The sequence below is a fragment of the Gambusia affinis genome, linkage group LG18 (genome assembly GCF_019740435.1).
Source record: "Gambusia affinis linkage group LG18, SWU_Gaff_1.0, whole genome shotgun sequence".
Lineage (NCBI taxonomy): Eukaryota > Metazoa > Chordata > Actinopteri > Cyprinodontiformes > Poeciliidae > Gambusia > Gambusia affinis.
The window spans coordinates 3696564-3716215 of NC_057885.1; the positions used below are offsets into that span (position 1 = coordinate 3696564).

The window sequence follows — 19652 nt, forward strand, 5'->3', positions numbered from 1 at the left end:
GTAGGACGGTAACATTGTCTGGGACACACTTTAAAAATCAATGTCATATCTGTCAGTTTGTCTGTCTGTCTGTCTGTGGTGTGTGTGTGTGTGTGTGTGTGTGATCTGTTGATGCCTCCTCTGTATTTCAGTTGCTCTCAGATCACACTCTGCTGTCTCTTCCTGTCAATGTCTCTCTGTATCTCACTCCTCAGGCCACTCAACTGTCTTATTGAGGAAGTCCAACAATCTGACTCCTCCTTCAGTTCAGCACCGTTCTGTGTTGTGTGACAAAAGGCAGACAAACCAGGAAAATGTGACTTTTAGAATTAACAGAAATAAATAAGCCATGCTGAGATGGAGATAAATTGAACACGTTAATAGAGACCCTAATGAAGTAAAATACACGTTATAATTCTTTATTTATTTTTACCATGCACTCATGTTACATGCATTGCAGATGCATTGAACCAAAAGATCAGTAAATTAATGAGATATAAACTTTCATTTTCCGCTGCAGTTCCTGTTGCTTCCTGAGTTTATCGGGTGGCAGCGTACACAACATGTGGCTCCGGTTCCCTCTGAGGTCCAGACCTGTGGCTCTTTTTGGCCTTTGCTTGGAAACTCAGAGATGCGTAGTTCAAATCATCTGGATCCACATTCTGAAACCCAGAAAGAAAACAATGATCACATGACAGTCAAACGAGAATTTATGTGAATTAGGCATCGTCTAATTCACAGGTTTATCATGCCTTGATTATTGAAACCATCAAGTTTCAGTGATGAAACTTGATGTATAAGAGTAAAGTGAATAGTTGAATAGCCTTAGTGCATTGAAATTTCAGACAATATTGAAATAAAAAGACAATATTCAACTGCTGAACATAAATTTATGTTGTTTTTCTTTTTCATTAAAGGAAACACACGACAAATTAGGAGGCGCCTCTTCTTCAGTCACCCTTTTATGAACTGTTAGTCTTTTAGTCTGAGTTTTGTGATTTTGTTTTTGTCGTTTTAACTGAGCCACAATTATTATTCAGACTACAGACAAATCTTTCTTCCACCCTCCAATCCAGTGAAAGTTGCTAACAGTTGAATTAATCCGTTTTACAATTTTACTCACAATTAATGAAGAAACATTTGAACACTAAATGCATTAGTTGCAAATGTCCAAAAGCAACTAATGCAACAACTCTCAGTTTGTGCTCTGTTCTAATGGAAGAACTTAATTTATATTTTATATTTATGTCTTTTCAAAGATAAAAAAAATAGCTTTGTTTTGGGGAAGAATTTGTTATAATTAGTGCCGTGCAACAGTACGGTTAGATATCAGTAAAAGAAGCATCTGAAATGAAAATTATATTGTTGGGCTTAAAGTAAATGGTCAATTGAAGAGCTATGGAGGAAGAGACAAATCATCTGATCAACTGCAATATTTGAAATCAATCACACAGATGAATTTAAACGACTCAGTTTACCTTGTTTCTTTCTTTCTGCAGCCTGGAAGCTAAAAGACAAATGGAAAAGTCTGGTTAGTTTTTTTACTGGTAACATATTTATTGTTCTGTTCTAAATTAGCTTGGAATAAGTTGTTATCAAAGTTATAAGTTATAATCAAACTGTACCTCTCTCAAGTCTCCTGTTTTTAACAGCCAGAACAACGACTGCTACAGAGAGAAGAGCAGTCAGAGAACCTAAAATCCCAGGCATCAGGTCCATCAGTTGGTCCACGGCTTCTATAAATATTTACATATTACATTTTTTTTTATCTATTCACCAGAGTGTTTTTTATTACAGTTTAATCCAGTGAACTCTTCTCTAAGACAAATAACCTACTTGTATTATCAGAATCTCCCTCGTCTTTGGAGTCTCCATTAGCTGAAAATATGGAGGATATAATTTGGTCGGTTATTTCTTTTTTAAAATTTTTCTGTAACTTTGTATTACAACAATAACTTTCTTAGATTATTAAGGTACACAGAGTCAGTCTTACCTTCAATGATTAACTCTGTTGCACTGCCAATAACTGTATGTTTCTTTACATAAAATCCACAGAAATACAACCCAGAGTCCATCAGGTCCACTTGTTTGATTTGTAGAAATAAAGTTGTCTTGTTGGAACTCATGATAAATTTTTCACTGTGGAATCCATCACAATTTGAAGAGTTTCCTTCAGAACCGTACATGGAGGAGACGCAGCTGGGTTTGGTTCCATTAACCACTCTGAACCATTCTGACTGGGTTGGAGATGAAGAAATGTTGGGGCAGAACAGAGTGATGTCTTCACCAGGATGGACGTTCACAGTTAGAGACTCACAGATCCAACCTGAAACAAACAAATTCAACTCTAAGATGACAAAAGTAAATCAATAAGAACAGAAAACTGATGAAGTTAAAGAACACACAGTTTAAATGGAGTCCATGTTGAAGATGATTTAATATCATACTTACTGTGGCTGCAGAGAAGTAGAACTGTTATCTGCATGAAGTTCTCCATTCTGCGTACAACAATGTCTCAGTTTGGCCACTTCTGATGCAGGGGGATTTATTAGAAAGGGGAGTGGTGAACAGTTCACTTCACACCAGAAGGCTTGAGTTTCTCTTGACCAAATTTGAGCCTTTTGAAATTTTCAACTTCAATTTAAACAAATAAAGTTATTTACATACCATCGGTTAGCTAACTAACCATTTTTGATTATTGTCAAATACTAACAGTAGTACGGAAACCTGTCATTTTAAAGCAGTCTCATGAAGACGATGTGCAGGGCTGTCCATAAATACTGTGAATTTTTTGGGACAATTCTTCATCTCCACCATTAGTTCCAGAGGCTCCATGGCATCGAGAAGTTACATATTTCACTGAACAGAACCAGCCCTGTTCATCACTTTGTTTAGGTTTTTTAAAATGCTGATCTGATGCTGCTGCCCCAACACATGATGGCAGAAGAGATTACACTCCCCACAACAGACCTATAGAAATCTGCAACAGCTTGCTGCAAACTTTGAAGGATCCAAGCTTCCTCAAAGTGTCCAGTCTGACAGCTTCACTGTTGACTCTCCGGTCCAGTCTGTTGTCCAGGTGAACACTGAAGTATTTATGCTACTTCACCGCCTCCCCCTTTTCTCCCATGATGGAAAGTGTGTTTTAATAAACCTTGTTTGTTTTGAAATCTACAATCATCTCCTCTGTTTTTGTTTAAATTGAAAATGGGATGATTGCTACAACGCCATGTCACAAAGCAGTGAACCAACCTGCAGAACCATCTGAGTATTTCTGCATATAAAATGACTCTGACTTGTTCTGTTTTGAAGTGTAGAGAGTGAAATGAAATGATGAAAGAACGTGTCCCTTTGGTGCTCCTGTGCTAAAGGGACACAGGAGCACCAAAGGGAAGACTAAACAGCTGTTTAGTCTTACAAACTATGGTCTGTTTATCAGGTAGCCATTGATCCAGATGGTCCGGTCACTGATCCATTGTCTCTCTGGATCCAGTCACTGATCCAGAGAGACAAATCAGGCTTTGGCCAGCCGGACCTGAACAAAGTAAAATGCTCTGGAGAAATCAAAAAACAAGATCCTCACTCTGCCGCATGCTATGTGTGTTTGATGATGCATACGTGTATCAGAAGTACGTTTATTATGTAGTGTGGTGTCCTGGTTTAATGCCTTATTCATAAGTTAGTTGTGTTACCACCTCACACCACTAGAGGGAGGAACAGACTTTAAGGATGCAACTAAGAAACAGAATTAGAAGCATATGAAACAAGATAAAGCTCTAAGAACTGTAAACTAAAGTCAACAAAATAGTTAAATTCAAATATATGCTGAGTGGATCTATCTACTTCATAAGACTGAGGATATGACAAGTCGGTGACTTCAACTCCAACACCAAAGCAGTACGGAGCTTTCAGGGGTTTTGATACCTGCTGGTTTGCTGACTCAGATGGGCCAACAGGAGTCTCTCTGAGACCTTCATAAAGTGGGATGTTGGGACATGAAATCTGTCATCATTGATGACTAATGGACAAGACTTCTGGAACCACAACAATCAGGGTAAGATATGGCAAAAACACTCTCACCTCCATGTGGTAAACTGCCTTTACTTGTGTATTGCTTTATCAAGTCTAGAAAATCCCAGAGCACTTCACACTATATTCAGTCATTTACACACACATCCAACGGCCCTGGGACAATCTAACTGTCATGAAGCAGCACCACTGGGTCCTCTGACCACCACCAGCAGCCAAGGCAGGTGTAGGTGTAGGCCAAGGACACAAGAACAGAGGAGAACATAGCATGGGATCAAACCAGCAACTCACCGATTACAGGATGAACTCCCTCCACTATTGCCATCCATCATCTGGAAAATGACACTCTAGGAGATCTATTCCTTGATTGTTAGCTCAGGGAGATCGGTAGTTTGGGAATTTTTAATTATCCACAAAAAACAGATTAATTTGTTTGCTTCTTTCTTAGTTTTGTTGAGAATATATTAAAATGTTGCACTGGCGAGTTTTGATTGGGAAAATTAAGAAATACTGTAAATATACACAATCAGAATCTGAACAGAGCTTTTCATCAGCACGGCTTTCCTTCCTGTATTGAGTCCAGGAAGCAGAAGGTAGATGCCCTTCATGTCCCTGTTAAACAGTGTTTAACAGACAAGCTGAGCAGCTGTAAACATCTGTCTTATTATCCGGGAAGCCAAGTTTATATAATAAACTGCCAAGTTAATATTTTTAAATTGTGTGTCATTTTGGTGCAGAAAGGCCTCTGTATGTTTGTTTTGTTTTTTGTTTTTTGTTTTTTAGGGTAGGCTACGCCACCTACTGGCACAAATAAATGATTGCATTTGACAAAATATCCACTCTTCTGTTCTGACACTGTAAATGTGTCTTAAAGGTGTCAAACTCATCACTTCTGATGTCCATCACTCTTAGAAGTTTTTTTCTAAAACTCTACGTTAAAACGGCTTCTTTCACTTGATCTCTTCTGAAAAGTGACTAGATACATTACTCATGTGGAGTTGTCTGCTGCTTCTCTGGGTATGACTGCTGGACTTGTGACTAATTTGACATGGTGTTTGTCAAATATTTTCATGAAGCTTGTATGTCGCTCTTAGAACAACTGTTTGACAAATTATTTGAGAAAAACTGTCAGAAATGTCTTTTGGATTCTCTAGTAAATCCTGTCTTTTTAATATAAAAGATATAAGAATGAATGGCAGTTTCAGTGCTTTGCTCTCTAGTATTTTCGTGTTTTTGTGGTTTTATTTTGGTCACTTTCAGCAGAGAAGAGCTCCTGGATTTTGGACGGCCCTCTCTGGACATTTCTTCTCCATTTTCATTGGGTCAAATTTCACTGAGATCTTGGTTGAGCAGTTCTCAGTGGTATTTAACACGTAAATGGACAGGTTTGCTCATTACGCTTCAGTAAAGTGAACTTCACACACCAATGTGAAACTCCTGAGATTTTCAGATGACACCATAGTGATTGATCTGGCCGATCAGCTGGTCCACTGGTGCGGTCAGAACCTGACGGAGCTCAACCCATTCAAGACTGTGGAGATAACAGCAAGTGTCTAGAGAACAGCCCTCAACCTCATTATGTCCCTCATCCTTGACAACATGGTGTCTTCTTTATCACTCTGTTGCTATAATTTCCACTAGAAACCCAAGGAAATCTTCATTTTCCTTTAGATCTGTAGTAACTTCTGGAGTAAAACAAAGTGCATGAAATCCTATGGAAAGATCTTAATTTATCAGGTTTAGTCCACAGCAAGTTGTGTATTGATATCCATAATAAAGAGCAACTGAAGAATCATAAAGTTTGGCAAAAGCCTGGTAACAAAGCACTCATTAGATTCATGTGTGCTGCATCTAAAACCTGCAGGACAGAAGATCTTCATGACGATGGTTCTAGATCCCTGTCCTAAAGGTTACTATGGATACACAGCATAATAGTTTTAAAAATGTGTTTGTGTGCAAACCACCCATCATTTGAAATTAGTGACAGTAGAAGGACCTGGAACACAGATGAGTTCAGAGACGGATCATTTCTTCAGACAACTGGTGGGGAATGTGGTGCACAACCACAGTGGAGAGGGTCTTGAATGCATCTAGATAAGATTAATAAATCAGACAAGCTGAATATCACAACAAACTCAGGGTCTGGTTTTAATGAAATAACTTTACTGCAACACTTTACATTTCAAACTGTGATGAAATTCTATTAACTCAACACATTTCAGAACCAGTTGAAACATATGGTGGCTCTCTAGCGCTTCACACTGGAATAGACACATTCTCTGAATGTTCCATCTGTTCTTGTTCTTGATATGTTGGTCTTTTGATGACTTACAGAAGCATATTGGAGGTTTTCTCCATCCTGGGACTCCTAGGCACAAATGTAGAGTATATGAACCACAACAGATGCTTGTTTCAAAAAAAAAGAGAAAGACTTCAAATGAACAAAATGTATTGTTCCATTCCCCTCTTTGCTGCTGTAGAAACTATTTGAAACTATGCTTACCTGCATACTTGGGGAAGCAGTTGTTGAAGACATTTCAGTGGAAGCTGTGTGTAAAACAGAACAAGAACAGTTTCACTTTGGAGCTTAAAGAGTATTTCACCTGAATTTCAAACGGCAACACATACCCGCATGCTGCCCTTTGTTCATTTTGAAGACTGAGAAAGCCAGTGCAGCTGCCAGCAGGGTGGTGAATGTCAAAGCTCCACTCAGGAGATAAACCAAGACAAGAGAGACAGCTTCACCTGCAGGAAAACATGAACCAGTAAACAAATGGCTACTGGAGAACAAATTTCACAAATTTCACACCCATCTTGGTGCCTCAACGCTCTTCAGTCTCCATACATTTAATTTAGGTGTTTTGGAGAAGGGATGTCTCTGGGACTTGCAGGATAGTGGCTCTCAACATCTGGAGTTGACCACTTCTTATAAAACTAGAGACCTGATATTACAGAAGATGTTTTTATTTATTTTATTTATTTATTTATTTTTTTACAGATAAAGGTCTTTTTGGTCTATTTTCAAAAAAGTCTTGAAGACATGAATTTCTGTTACTACTTAGTTCTGGTAATCGTGCAAAAATCCATTACAGAAGTTGCAAAGGCTCCTAAGTTCAATTAATTTCTGTTTTTGTTCAACTTATCAGAAGGATACATTTTGTCATCAAGTCTAGAAGATGAAATGCATCCAATTGTATTTCATTTAAATTCTTTGTTGCAGAAAAAAAGACAGAAATGAAACCTTGATGAGGAATGAACAATCTGAATAACATGAGCAGCAGGATTGTCCGAAAATGTTTGGTTCAAGATGAACAAGTATTTGTAGAAATGAAAAAGTGACTCACCTTCAGAGTCCAGCTTGGTTCTGTTTCCAAACAGAATTTCTCCACAGGAGGCAACAGCACAGTACGTCCCATTTGGGACCGTCATGGGCAGGTTGTACACACAGGTGTGTGTTTGTGTGCTGGGATCACTCCTGACCCCCAGAGTGTAAATGAGTCCAGGATGGGATTCTTCAGAGTTTCTGAACCAGTAAACACCGTGTTGTCCACCACAGCTCCCAGTTTGTATCGTACATTTCCCCCTCACAGAGTCTCCTTGCTTGATGTTCTCAGTTTCTGACTGATGGACCAAAGTCTGGATAGTCGGACCCGAACCTTTTACACTGAGTGTAGTTGCTTCACAGAATCCGTGGTCATTTAAATTTCCCCGAACACAGTGGAAAGTCGCAGAGTCTGAAATCTTCACATCTGATATCTTCAGAACAACATTCCTGTGATTTCCAGTGTCCAGCGAGAAACGAGAGCTGTTGAACTCCTCCTCAAAGACTGCAATCTTGTTATGTTTGTAGAATGTACACATGAGCTTCGGCTCCTGTCCCAGAATTTGTTTGTACCAGTAAAACATCACCGCTGCATCATCGTGACAGAGACATTGCAAAGCCGCGTTGTTTCCAACATCTACTGAGTGAACACGTGGCGATGTCTGTGTCGAGTCTGTCGAATGAGCTGAGGACAAAAAAAATCACAAAATTAAACATTTACTTTTACCTAAAGAACTTTGTGCCGCAGTGTTTGCATGATAAGAAGCAAAGATTCTTGTTAAACGTTCAAGAAAAATCAGCTGCAGAAGCAAACTTACCTATAGTCACCACAAGCAGAGTTGCTGAGTACAAAGCCAAGGTTCGAGAAGTCATTGCACTTTAAAATGCAGAGGAGAAAGAGCTGACGGTTTGTACATTCACCCCTCTTTAAACTTAAGACTGTTTCTGATTGGCCAATCAGACTTACAGTCTACTTCTAAACACTTTTTCAGTGCCACCTACCTGAGCAACTGAGCCCTGGATGGACCACATGAGTATTACATTTATATTGCATTTATTATTTAACCACTTCAGATTAATGCCCTTAAACGTTGATGAATTCATCTCAGTGATGGTTTTTTTTACACTAAATTGACTGTAACCAGGCAGAAAAGAGACGAAGACATCCAGCAAAATTCTGAAGTATTCGAAGCCTCGCATATGAGGCACCGGCTCTACCGCTACATCATGCAACAAACTATTCAAAGAAGCCACATTTTCCAGTTTATTAGTAACTGTACCCATTGCTGAGACATAGTTGAATATTTCAAATGCTTAAATTGAGGAAAAGAAGGGACTCATTATGTAGAAAATGTATTTACTGTCCACATATCCAGGACTGGTTCCAATCATCAGAAATGACTGTGCCCTCACCCATGATCTAATGTTAGCTGGTACATTAGAAAGGGTCAGAGGCAACTTGATGGTGAATGAAGGTGAAGTCTTTATTGTCCCACACAAATACCACACATAATAATAATCAAACAAATCCACAAGGAATAAATCAGCAATTTGCCAAGCTTGGCCAAGTCAAGAGGTTTAATTGTCTTTAGGACAAAAGAACATTAATCCTGGTTGCACCTTATTGTTGGTAACCTGTACCTTTGACCTGAGGCAGGCCTGAAGCCACAGGCTGTCTTCCTGTGTACAACCATGAGGTGAAGTTTCCATCAGTGGAAACCTGTTTGCTGTATTATGAACCCTCTTTACCACAAAACGTGAAACCAAATTCAGACCCTGAGAGCTGATTACTTGTAAAGCTCTACCTTCCTGTTTAGAAGAGGGCATTGTTAGGTAAGACAGATTACTGAGGATCAGATCGCATTTCCATTGTGCTGCTAGATTTGATCACCTTGTCATGCAAATAACCACGTCAGCCCTTCATAAGGATCACATGAATGGTTTCTTGTCAGACCTTAAAGGTCTTTTTTTGGACATGCTGCCTTGTTGTTATTGGACTGCAGCCAGTATCAATAAGGAGATGAAAGCTGAACTCTAGCTGATCCCCCAGCTCAGCCGAGATTAACAATTTTTGGGGTCTAATTCTTGATTTTTTGTTCAGTTGACACAGCAACAGAGACCTTGTTTATACAGATCAAATCACCTTCTTTCACCTTCATCCATTCATTCATTGTCTAACACCCTTCTGTAAGACAAGGGTGTTAGACCCTCCTTTGATATCATCAAAGAAGGTGATATGAAAGCCATGAGCAAGCTTTGAGATTTTAAGGCTAAAAAATCTTAAACTTATGATGAGTGTGTGAACATGCTGACTCTAACTCTATTTTGGGCTGCATTTGCCACTAATTACATATTGTATTGATTGATACTGTGTACTTTTCATTACAGTACATGTTCATCTTTGGTTTTTTATTGTTGTTTCTCGGTTGTTTCTTTCTCTCTTTCTGCAGGTGTAGAAACAGACTTACAGGGTTTTCTCTTTACCCTTCTTTTTCTCCTCTACTCTCATCTCCTTTCCCTTTAAACTTTCTGTTCTTCTCTTCTCCCCTTCTCACTGTGCCCTTTCTAATTTGTCTTCTTATTCGGAGTGTTAGTCAAATATTAGGGATTCATCTGTCCATGATCTATTTGATCAGTTGAATAGATGGTAACACTTTATTTGACGGGTTGTGAATAAAATGACACTGTCATGAACATGAGTAAGTCTTCATGAATATTTATGATTGACATAAATTTGTTATAAAAGTATTACTGATGAAATTTTAGCTTTAATAACATAAAATTACATAATTTTTCCAAATTTAATCAATAATACTTTTAAAACAAATTTATGTCAGACCAAATTTCTTGGTTAATGTCAAGTTGTCATAATGAAGACATTTTGAATAATGTCAACTTTGTATTAAAAGTGTCATGAAAAACGGAATGACGTACTCATGTTTATGACAGGTGTCATGTTTATGACAGGTGTCATGTTTATGACAGGTGTCATGTTTATGACAGGTGTTATGTTTATGACAGGTGTTATGTTTATGACAGGTGTCATGTTTATGACAGGTGTCATGTTTATGACAGGTGTTATGTTTATGACAGGTGTTATGTTTATGACAGGTGTCATGTTTATGACAGGTGTTATGTTTATGACAGGTGTTATGTTTATGACAGGTGTCATGTTTATGACAGGTGTTATGTTTATGACAGGTGTTATGTTTATGACAGGTGTCATGTTTATGACAGGTGTTATGTTTATGACAGGTGTTATGTTTATGACAGGTGTTATGTTTATGATGGTGTCATGACAGTCTTATTCACAACCCGTTAAATAAACCGGATAGAAAAAAAATTACGTGATAGACTAACTGCTGAATGTAAACCAATGATGTACGTTTTGCAGTGGTTGAGGTGTAGAAGCTCACATAGTTTCAGGGACAAGTAATATTAAAAAACTTTTGTACTCATATGCTATACTCCATATGGACCAAACTTTGTCTTCATTGGTTCATTTCATGTTGGGGTCATAACTTGGAATGTGTCTGTTTTTGTCAATCTGAGTGCTAACACTAAGAAACATAAAATACACTGACTGTGGCTCTAAATCTTCATTTTTTCTGTCAACATTTTTTTTTAAAACAAACAAAAAAAAAAACATTAGCTCTTGAGAAGCCTGTTGGGTGAAACTTCCAGGCGATAAAGTTATCGCTACAAAACCTATTTTGATTCAAATATTTTATAGACACTCAAATCTGCTTACAGTTGTTTAAAACACACTAATCCCAACAGCGCCTCCTTCAGTTTTGAAACCAAGTTTCAAACCCAAAAGTTCTCTTTTGCAGTTTTTTCTTTTACTATCCTTTGCTCCTTATGGTTTCAGTTCACATTGATCATACAAAATAGGACAAATCTGTGGCTTGTGGTTATGGCACCATTCTCTGTATGGACTGTGTTTCAGTCCTGTTTCAGTATTTGGGTGCATATAGAGGCGACACATCGGTGTTTACCTGCGGTGCTGCTAGCTGTGTGAGAACATTTCTATTTAGAGAAGCTTCAAGTCAGAGAATGAGTCCAGTGGTTAAAAACATGCCTGAGGTTTGTTTGCTGCAGCCTGAAGGAACACACACATGTTGGCTTCATACGCTCTGATTGCATCCACGTGCTAACATGTCATATTAATAACACTAATATCAGCTTAGCAAAGTTGCTAAAACTGCTATTGCCTTTTCTGATTCGAAAAAGTCAAAACTTTATCGATTGTGTTATTTTGAAGTCAAACATTTAGTCCACATGGTGCCTCTAATTGATCAAATAGATTAATTAGATCTTTTTTATCTAATTGTCTTCAGAAACTGTTCATATTGGACTTAGAAAATGATTAATCACTTTTTATTATTTTCTAAAAAGGAATTTGTTCACACCAGAATTACCACAAAATGGTGTTAATCTGGATTAAAACAAGATATACCTTCGCTATGTCTGTGAAGGAAACTGAAAGTTCTGCTTGAGGCCTTAAAGATGACAATAACAAATGGTTGAATTGATAAGAAAGGGAGCCAAGAGAGACATGGTAACTCTGGAGGAGAAGCGGAGATCCACGGCTCAGGTGGGAGAACAGAAGAATGAAGAATCAGGCAGAAGGAAAGGAGCTTTTTCTTTTGTAATCAAAAGAAAGGAGCAAGTGAAAGACAGCTAATGCTAAGGCTAAAGAGCAATGCATGCAATACATGTAATGCAAAAAGAAAAGGTAAGCATGAATTATTTTTCATAATAATAATAATAATAATGATAATAATAAACACTAGTTTGAGTTGATCTGTTACATAAAATTCTAATAACATATATTGAAGTTTTGTTGTTAAGAGGCAACATGATGTCATGGTTACAGTTTAAAGGATATGAACACTTGCAAGGCCATGCAGGAACTAGAGCTCTTTACAGTGATATTTAGATTTAAAAAAATGTAATAAAATGATGGAAATCTATCATTATTATGACTTTATGGAAGAAATGCAGTCAAAGTGTCTTCAGTTGAGTTTCTCTGCATTGACATAAACACATTCAGTCCAGATGGAGTGTTTCTGTCTGGCTGACAGAGTTGTCTGGACATGGTCCTCATGTTGGACCTGCAACGGGATTTATCATAAAATAAGTTCCACAATATCACACAAATGTCAATAAAATGATGATCTGAGCATAACATACCTCTGCTGGGGTTGTGGATGGAGGTGAAAGTCCTGCACAAGACCCTAACAGCCAATGACAAAGGTTTGTTACCTCCAGTAGCAACAATACAAGTACAAATGGAAAACGTTTCAGGTACCAAAGCAGCAGTTTGTCTCATCGATGATCCAGACTAAGGATCCCAGATAAACACTCAGGGCGCAGACGGTGAGGATGATGGAGGAGATGAAGATCTCAGAGTTGGGATCGACCATAAAAATGCGTTGAGACGTTACATCATCTGCAAACAAGGAGCATTCAGAGTACTGGATTTCTTTGATAAAAGCAGGTCATGCAGAGTGGTAGAGTATGTACATCACTGTATGCTGCTGAACTTAATCTACTCTGTACATTGCAACATCGTATGTAACTGACAAAGATGAGTGAATATAACTCGATCAAAGTTTGAACATTCAAACTAAGTGCAGTGAATTTTTGGGTGAATAAGATTAAACAATGTTGACTTTGATCAAATAAAATGAATATATCTTATTTTTATATATTTATAATAAACACTTGATTTAAATAAGTCCAGGGCCTCTTGAGGCAAAATCGTTTTAACCCTCTATGGCATGGCGTTGCCCTCAGGCAACAAAGCACAAATCTGTACCTCACGTTGCTCCTTTATTTTATTTTTATTTTTATTTTATTAAATTTTTTGGGGGGAGTGATTTAAAGTACCACCAGACACATTTTTGTCCAAATAAAAAAGGTTTTGAGGTTGATGTGGCCATTTACACTTTAACTCCTACTAGTTCTAGATCAATTTTCTTCATGTTTAAATTTTGGGTAACTCTAACTAAAAATATTTTAATGTCTGTGAGCATGTAAAGAAACATTGTAGATCATTTCAAAACAACTTTTTCATATCATTTTTATGCTAAAACTGTGGGGGGTTTTGCCTTGAGGCAACATTGTGCAGTTGGGGCCCTTTTGTTCAGACAATATTATTCTATGCAGTTGATTACAAAATAATTATCACAGCCAATTTTTAACTTTATTATTGACTAACAGCAACAGGAGATGGATGCAAGATCATTTCATGGACAGAAGGTGTAAGATGGTTCATGAGTTGGAGTTATTCCCAAAGAAAACATGACGATCCACTGGACCACCATTATTTCATTGTTTGTTTATCCTCAAAACTAACTTCAGTCCCAAAGGGTGATAAGCTGGTCATCGATGAATAAATGGCCCTATTCCAAGGCAGCCAAAGAGTGAAGCAATACCTGCTAAAACTAAAACTATGGGGCTGCAGGATACTTCATATGGTTGGTGCAGATAGTGTTCCATACAACTTTAAAACCTCCACAGGTTGGGCGTGCTGTGGTGGCGTAGGGGATAGCACGACCCACGTTTGGAGGCCTTAAGTCCTCAACGCGGCCGTCGCAGGTTCAATTGGCGACATTTGCCGACATCTTCCCTCCTCTACCTCCCCCTTTCCTGTCAGCCTACTGTCATGTAAGGGACACTAGAGCCCACAAAAGACCCCCTGGAGGGGAGAAAAAAAACCTCCACAGGTCGAGTCATGCAATCACCAGATCTACCAGACATGGGAGCTGGTGGAAATGTTGTCCTTTGCTTGGCTCAAATGCTACCAAGGAATCAGAACTACAAACTCTTAAAAAAACAACCTGCAGCCCTAACTATAGTCACTGACGTGAATCTGGTCACTACAACCCATAGATAATCAGATGAACAGAAGGTGATTCACAGGTATGTCAATAATCAAGTACCAGAAATGTGATATAAACTCTTTTCCACATCAGCAAGTAATTCCTACCTGATGTTTTACATATAATAGGAAAAAAGACTGATGGCAACATCCTTAGTGATTCTAACTCTGCCAAACACACACATGTACAAACACACACATGCTCGATCAAACTGCATGCTCAGACTACGGCTCTTATTATTTGAATACTGTTTATGTAATTTCAATACTCAGATCGTTCAAATTACTACCATTCCACAAGTTAATGTTACTCATTCAGTTCATTTAATGAAAACTACAAAAACGAGGCCATGAATTTTCAAATATTTTTTAAGTAAGGAGAACCTATAAGTTTTTACAGTGTGCATGCATTGTGGCACTGCCTTACTGTGAATAATCCTGGTTCCTTCTCCCAGCAGCACGTGTCCACATGCAGTCACAACACAGTGGTACGTTCCAGCATCATCAGAGTCGATGTTCTTCAGGAAGAGCTTGTGCACGCATGATTCTCCACTTCCTGTCCTCCTACAGCTGCTGGTTTTATCTCCAGATGAGTAAATTATGTCTGCAGGAGAGGCGTGAAGGTTTTTCAACCACAAGACTGCGGTGAGTCCTGCTGAGCACTGACCAGCCTGAACGGTACAGCTGACGGTCACTGAATCTCCTGGCTGAACTGAGCGGGTCTCTGGCTGCTGGACAACAGAGTCGCTGCTCAGCTTCAAGCCTTGGAAAACAGATTAGATTAAACGTAATGACTGGCACAACGTTGGGTTCATTAGAAATGAATCCTCATAGACAATAGTACCTTCAAGAAACAGAAAGGTCCCCGATCCAAACTGAACCTTATCCCGGTGCATCTCTCCACAGAAGTACGTTCCAACGTCGTCCCATGAAGTTGCCGATATCCTCAGGCGATTGCTGATACCATCAAATTCAACTGAGAAACGGTTTTCAAATTCATCAGCAACTGCGCTCCGATTGTTCCGATTGTCAACGGTTGCGATCGGCTGCAGCCTTCTTCCTGCCGTCAGTTTGTACCACACTCTGTTCAGAGCTGTGCTCTTCATGCTGCATTCGATGGCGGCCGACTCTCTGAGCTTCAGCGTCTGAACGGAAACGGGCTGAGAGATTTCACTGAACTCGGCTTCACCTGAAGTTAACACACATTTTATCAGCTTTGTGTTTGAAGACGGAGAGAAAGGTTGAACATGAAAAGATGAATTACTCACACAACGACGAGAGCAGCAGCACCTTCAGAAAGAACACAGCCATCTTTGGTGCTGCTTCTTCTTCCTCAAAGTAGTTCAGAGCTCCTGACATGGCCGACCGTTCCACAGATTTATCGGTTTGTACCGGCGTCGAGCCACGTCTCTCGTGTCTCATTGGTGGCTTAGTATCCTCCCACTCATGACTTAAAAACGAGGAGGAAAATTGTTATAAGCACTCATTTCCCAGCTTAATAAAACCAGTGTCAGTTCACCAACAATGTAACGTTTGGCTGATTGGATTTCCAGATCAGTTGCAGCGTTGCCACCACCTGCCAGCCTAATGTCAACCGTTGTCACAGCAACACACTGAAAAACAGGTCTTTGAAGCAGCTTTTAAAGAAGATTTTACATGGGTGGACGTTAATGGTTTCACTTTGCCACAAAAAATCTCATTTGTTTTAAATATAATCACTAGTTTTAACTTTAACATCACATCTACTTCATCCTTTTAATTCATCACAAGTCAGGTTTAAAATTCACTTCCTCTTGTTCTCCACTCACCCTCTACAGTTCATTTAGTGACCATGCAGCATTTTAAACTTTTTGATGCTGCATGGTCACTATGGCCCCCTGAGCGAACCACCTTTCCAGCACCCCTCTGCTTCCACGAAGCTGTTGAGAGTTGGGGGTGTGAAGGGAGGTGTGTGTTGGTGTGATGATGTGTTACTGGTGAAATTCAGATCATGCCGTCCCCCACAAGGTGCCACCCTGGGCAGTTGCCCATGCTGCCCACAACAGAATCCTCCACTGAGTCTAACTATAAGCTTTATGAAGAGGAAAGTTTGTGCCAAGTTTTTCTGTTTAGGACGGTTCCATTTTGACATGACATCAGAAACAAGACATTGAATAAACTGTGACAGTTAATATTATGACCCCGGATCAAACCAAATTAACCAACCACACATTTACTGGTATAACATGTTTATTGGATTCATGTACAGTAAATCAGGTAAGTTGGTAAAATCACAACATAAAACAAAACCCTAATGTCTCTATCAAATCATTTATGTGTATTGCGGTGTTTAACAGGCTCAGATTTTTTAAAAATCTAATAAACACTATAAAACACTGCATAAAAAAAGATAAAGAAAAAATGGAAAGGCTTGATAAAACATGAGTAAACCCTAGATGTTTACAAAATAGATCAATTCATAGAATTTAAAGGGGACATTCTCTCTTTATATTAATGTCTGACCAACAACTCTCAAGTGCAAACTCAATGTAAGACCTTCTCCTGAATCTACAAAATCAAGTATATTTATTCTCAGTTGCTGCTAGGGGTTGAACCAATTAGTCGACTAGTCGACTAGTCGACTCTAGGACATCTCGCGAGTTTTTACATTTCATGTCGACTAGTCGCAGTCATGTGATTGACAGCCTGTGCTGATCTGACAGCACAGTAGGCTATACGTCACAAGACACAAGAAAAATAAGTTAATACATTAGTTTAAATGATATGTAGATGGATGCATATTTGTGGTTTTACAGTGTTTTTAAAAGGAGATGGAGTTGCAGCTGCAGTCAACTACAAAACACGAGCCGTCTAAAACTCGCCCCCTTCCCGCTAAGGATGTCACTTAGCGGCTCGCGAGTGTCTTTGTCACGACGATCTAACTAATACATTATGATGTTATGTTGCTGATTAAATAAAGATCTGTGGTAATGCCATCTAAAAGATGTGCGTTTCCTTTTGAATGTTGGTTTCCCAACAATTTATTATTTATCATAAACTATCCCGATGTTTTGTTGTTTCACTTGTTGCTGTTCTGTGTAAATGCCGTATTTTTCCGTGAAAACGGGTAATAAAGCCTGTACGTTACTCCAAAGTTTGCGTCTTGCGTTGCTATGACATCACAACGACTAGACAACTCGACATCGACTCGACTTTTATCATGTTGACGTTGACTAGAAAATATCTTAAATCGTTCAATCTGCTGAGTCAGCAGAGCTTCCTGCCGCGCATCGGGCGGAGGAGAAGCAGGTGGTTTCGTTGAATTCAGCTGTAACCAAACGGGATCCGTTCATAACAAGTTTGGCTTGTGATGTTCCAAAAGCACCATGTAGTCAGTGTGATAATTTGACTCCTATAGTAACTATCCAGAGATCATCAGCATCAGCCGGTGTTTAGAAAAAAAAAGTCAGACCCGACTTTGTGCAACAAACTTTTCCCCGCTGCTCACGAAGAATGATCTGTTTATTGCTCTTTTAATTCTCCATAATAGACTTAGTAAAAGCAGGAGAAGGGAGTGTGTGTGTGTGGCCTAATATTTGCCGTGAAAATAGCTAATAAAGCCTCCAAGTTGTTGTGAAGGGTTTTTGCGCTTACGTCACTATGACGTCACCGTGACTAGTCGACATCGACTCGACTATTATCATGATGTAGTCGACCTTAAAAAATATGTAGTCGTTCAACCCCTAGTTGCTGCTCGTTTTTCTTCTTGACCTGCTGAAGCAGTTTACATCTACAGATGAATAATGGAGGCTGTCTGTAGGTTGGCTGGTGGACTGGAAACAACAAATACACAACCAAATATGAGTTTGGAGGAAAAAAAATTACTCACTTAATCTGTTTTTAAACATATAAAATTATAGATTATACAGGCAAATCTCACCTGTTCTGTTGTTCTGGATAAAGTTGGATCCAGAATACCTGGCTCTAGTTTTCAAAGAATAAAGTTTGTGTCACTTAAAGACGTTTTAATGAAAACAAGGAAAGATGCTTTTTTAAAAAAATATATATATACAATAATAATAATAATAATTACCTGCAGCTTGGTTGGTGTGTTTATTTTTCATCCTGTACACTATGAACATTATTAAAACAAGGAAGAGACCAGCCAACGATCCAGTCACAAAATGCACCAGGAATTTTCCCTCCCCTGCAGAGAGCCCACAGTCAGAAACATGTTGTCATTTCTTAAACAGAAACTCACTGAGACTTCTATACTTACTCATGAGAGTCAGACTGGTTCCGTTTCCAAACACGATCTGCCCACAGGAACTAACAACACAATAGTAGGTCCCAGCATCAGACACATTCAGGTCCTTAAGAGGCAGGCTGTACACACACGTGTGTGTTGGTGTGTTGGAATTTCTCTCACATCGGTCACGCTTGCCTCCAGGAGTGTAAAAGAGTCTTGGGTGGAAATCTTCAGACCTCCTGAACCAGTAAACGCTTCGTTCTCCACCACAGCTCCCAGTTTGCACTGAACAGTTCAGAGTCACGGCGTCTCCTGGCTGAACGCTCTCAGGTTCTGACTGGAGGACCGAAGGTCGGATGACAGAACCTTAATCTTTAATAATGACTATTGCACCTTCTGAAAAGGTCACAATCTGTGCATAGGTGAATGTGCAGTAGTAAGTGGCTGAATCTGACATCTTAAGGTTAGAAATGATCAGCTGGTTTTGTTGTTTGGTTTTTTCTAATCAGGGTAAATCTGGAATTGTTCTCAAATTCTCCGTGGAAAATGTTGTCCGGACTGTACACAAAGAAACTAGAGATGAGTTTCGGATTCTGTCCCAGAGTTTGTTTGTACCAGCAGATCCACGCCGACTCATCGCCTTCATAGGAACAACCTAAGGTCACCTCGCCTCCGGCTGGAGCCGATATAAAGCTGCTCTTGAGATGAAGAGCAGAAAATGTCAGAACAGACGGTGGAACTGAAAGGACAGCAGAGTAAATTCTGTTGGACAAAATTCTCTGGAACCATTTCATAAAGAAGTGACTCAAAATGTATAAAATCCAGAAAGAAAAAAAAAATTCTCACCCATTTGTTCCAGAAGCAAACATGTGAGACAGAAGACCAGACGTTCAGAAGTCATCGTGTCTGATTAACGGTTCAAATGAAAGGAAGGTTGAACTTTTCTCCGCTCTTAGGAGACATGACTGTACAGGATTGGCTAGCATCAAGTGACACAACATGTCCTACTAAGGAAACAAGCTAACTGTGGTGTAAACTTCTGTACTTCTAACGGTTAACACAATGACTTGCTGGAAACAATCATTTTTTGTCGTTTTGCTTTGTAACGACTAAATTGTACTCAGCACTTTGTAGTGATGTGATGACAAACAAACAAATAAACCTAGAAACTTAAACTATATAATGAAATGTAACTTTTGTAAGTT

General features: G+C 39.0%; 3 protein-coding genes and 1 pseudogene across 3 annotated transcripts; all 4 read right to left on the reverse strand.

Annotated features, from left to right (window-relative positions):
* Positions 1-422: 422 nt before the first annotated feature.
* Positions 423-3034, reverse strand: LOC122820487. The gene is made up of 6 exons (XM_044097942.1): positions 2431-3034; positions 1973-2305; positions 1816-1857; positions 1605-1715; positions 1458-1486; positions 423-641 (listed from the first exon to the last, which is right to left on the reverse strand). The coding sequence occupies exons 1-6, from the start codon at positions 2474-2476 to the stop codon at positions 519-521; spliced, it is 684 nt and encodes a 227-aa protein (XP_043953877.1). The 5' UTR covers positions 2477-3034; the 3' UTR covers positions 423-518.
* Positions 3035-6155: 3121 nt separating this feature from the next.
* Positions 6156-8376, reverse strand: LOC122820489. Its single transcript, XM_044097944.1, has 5 exons — positions 8149-8376; positions 7353-8015; positions 6637-6753; positions 6512-6555; positions 6156-6376 (listed from the first exon to the last, which is right to left on the reverse strand). Exons 1-5 carry the CDS (start codon positions 8201-8203, stop codon positions 6257-6259), a joined length of 999 nt encoding a protein of 332 aa, XP_043953879.1. The 5' UTR covers positions 8204-8376; the 3' UTR covers positions 6156-6256.
* A 3471-nt stretch (positions 8377-11847) lies between these two features.
* LOC122820488 lies at positions 11848-15782 on the reverse strand. The gene is made up of 6 exons (XM_044097943.1): positions 15488-15782; positions 15064-15408; positions 14647-14982; positions 12645-12785; positions 12527-12570; positions 11848-12447 (listed from the first exon to the last, which is right to left on the reverse strand). The coding sequence occupies exons 1-6, from the start codon at positions 15639-15641 to the stop codon at positions 12349-12351; spliced, it is 1119 nt and encodes a 372-aa protein (XP_043953878.1). The 5' UTR covers positions 15642-15782; the 3' UTR covers positions 11848-12348.
* Positions 15783-17941: 2159 nt separating this feature from the next.
* LOC122820635 lies at positions 17942-19338 on the reverse strand (annotated as a pseudogene).
* Between the last annotated feature and the right edge of the window lie 314 nt (positions 19339-19652).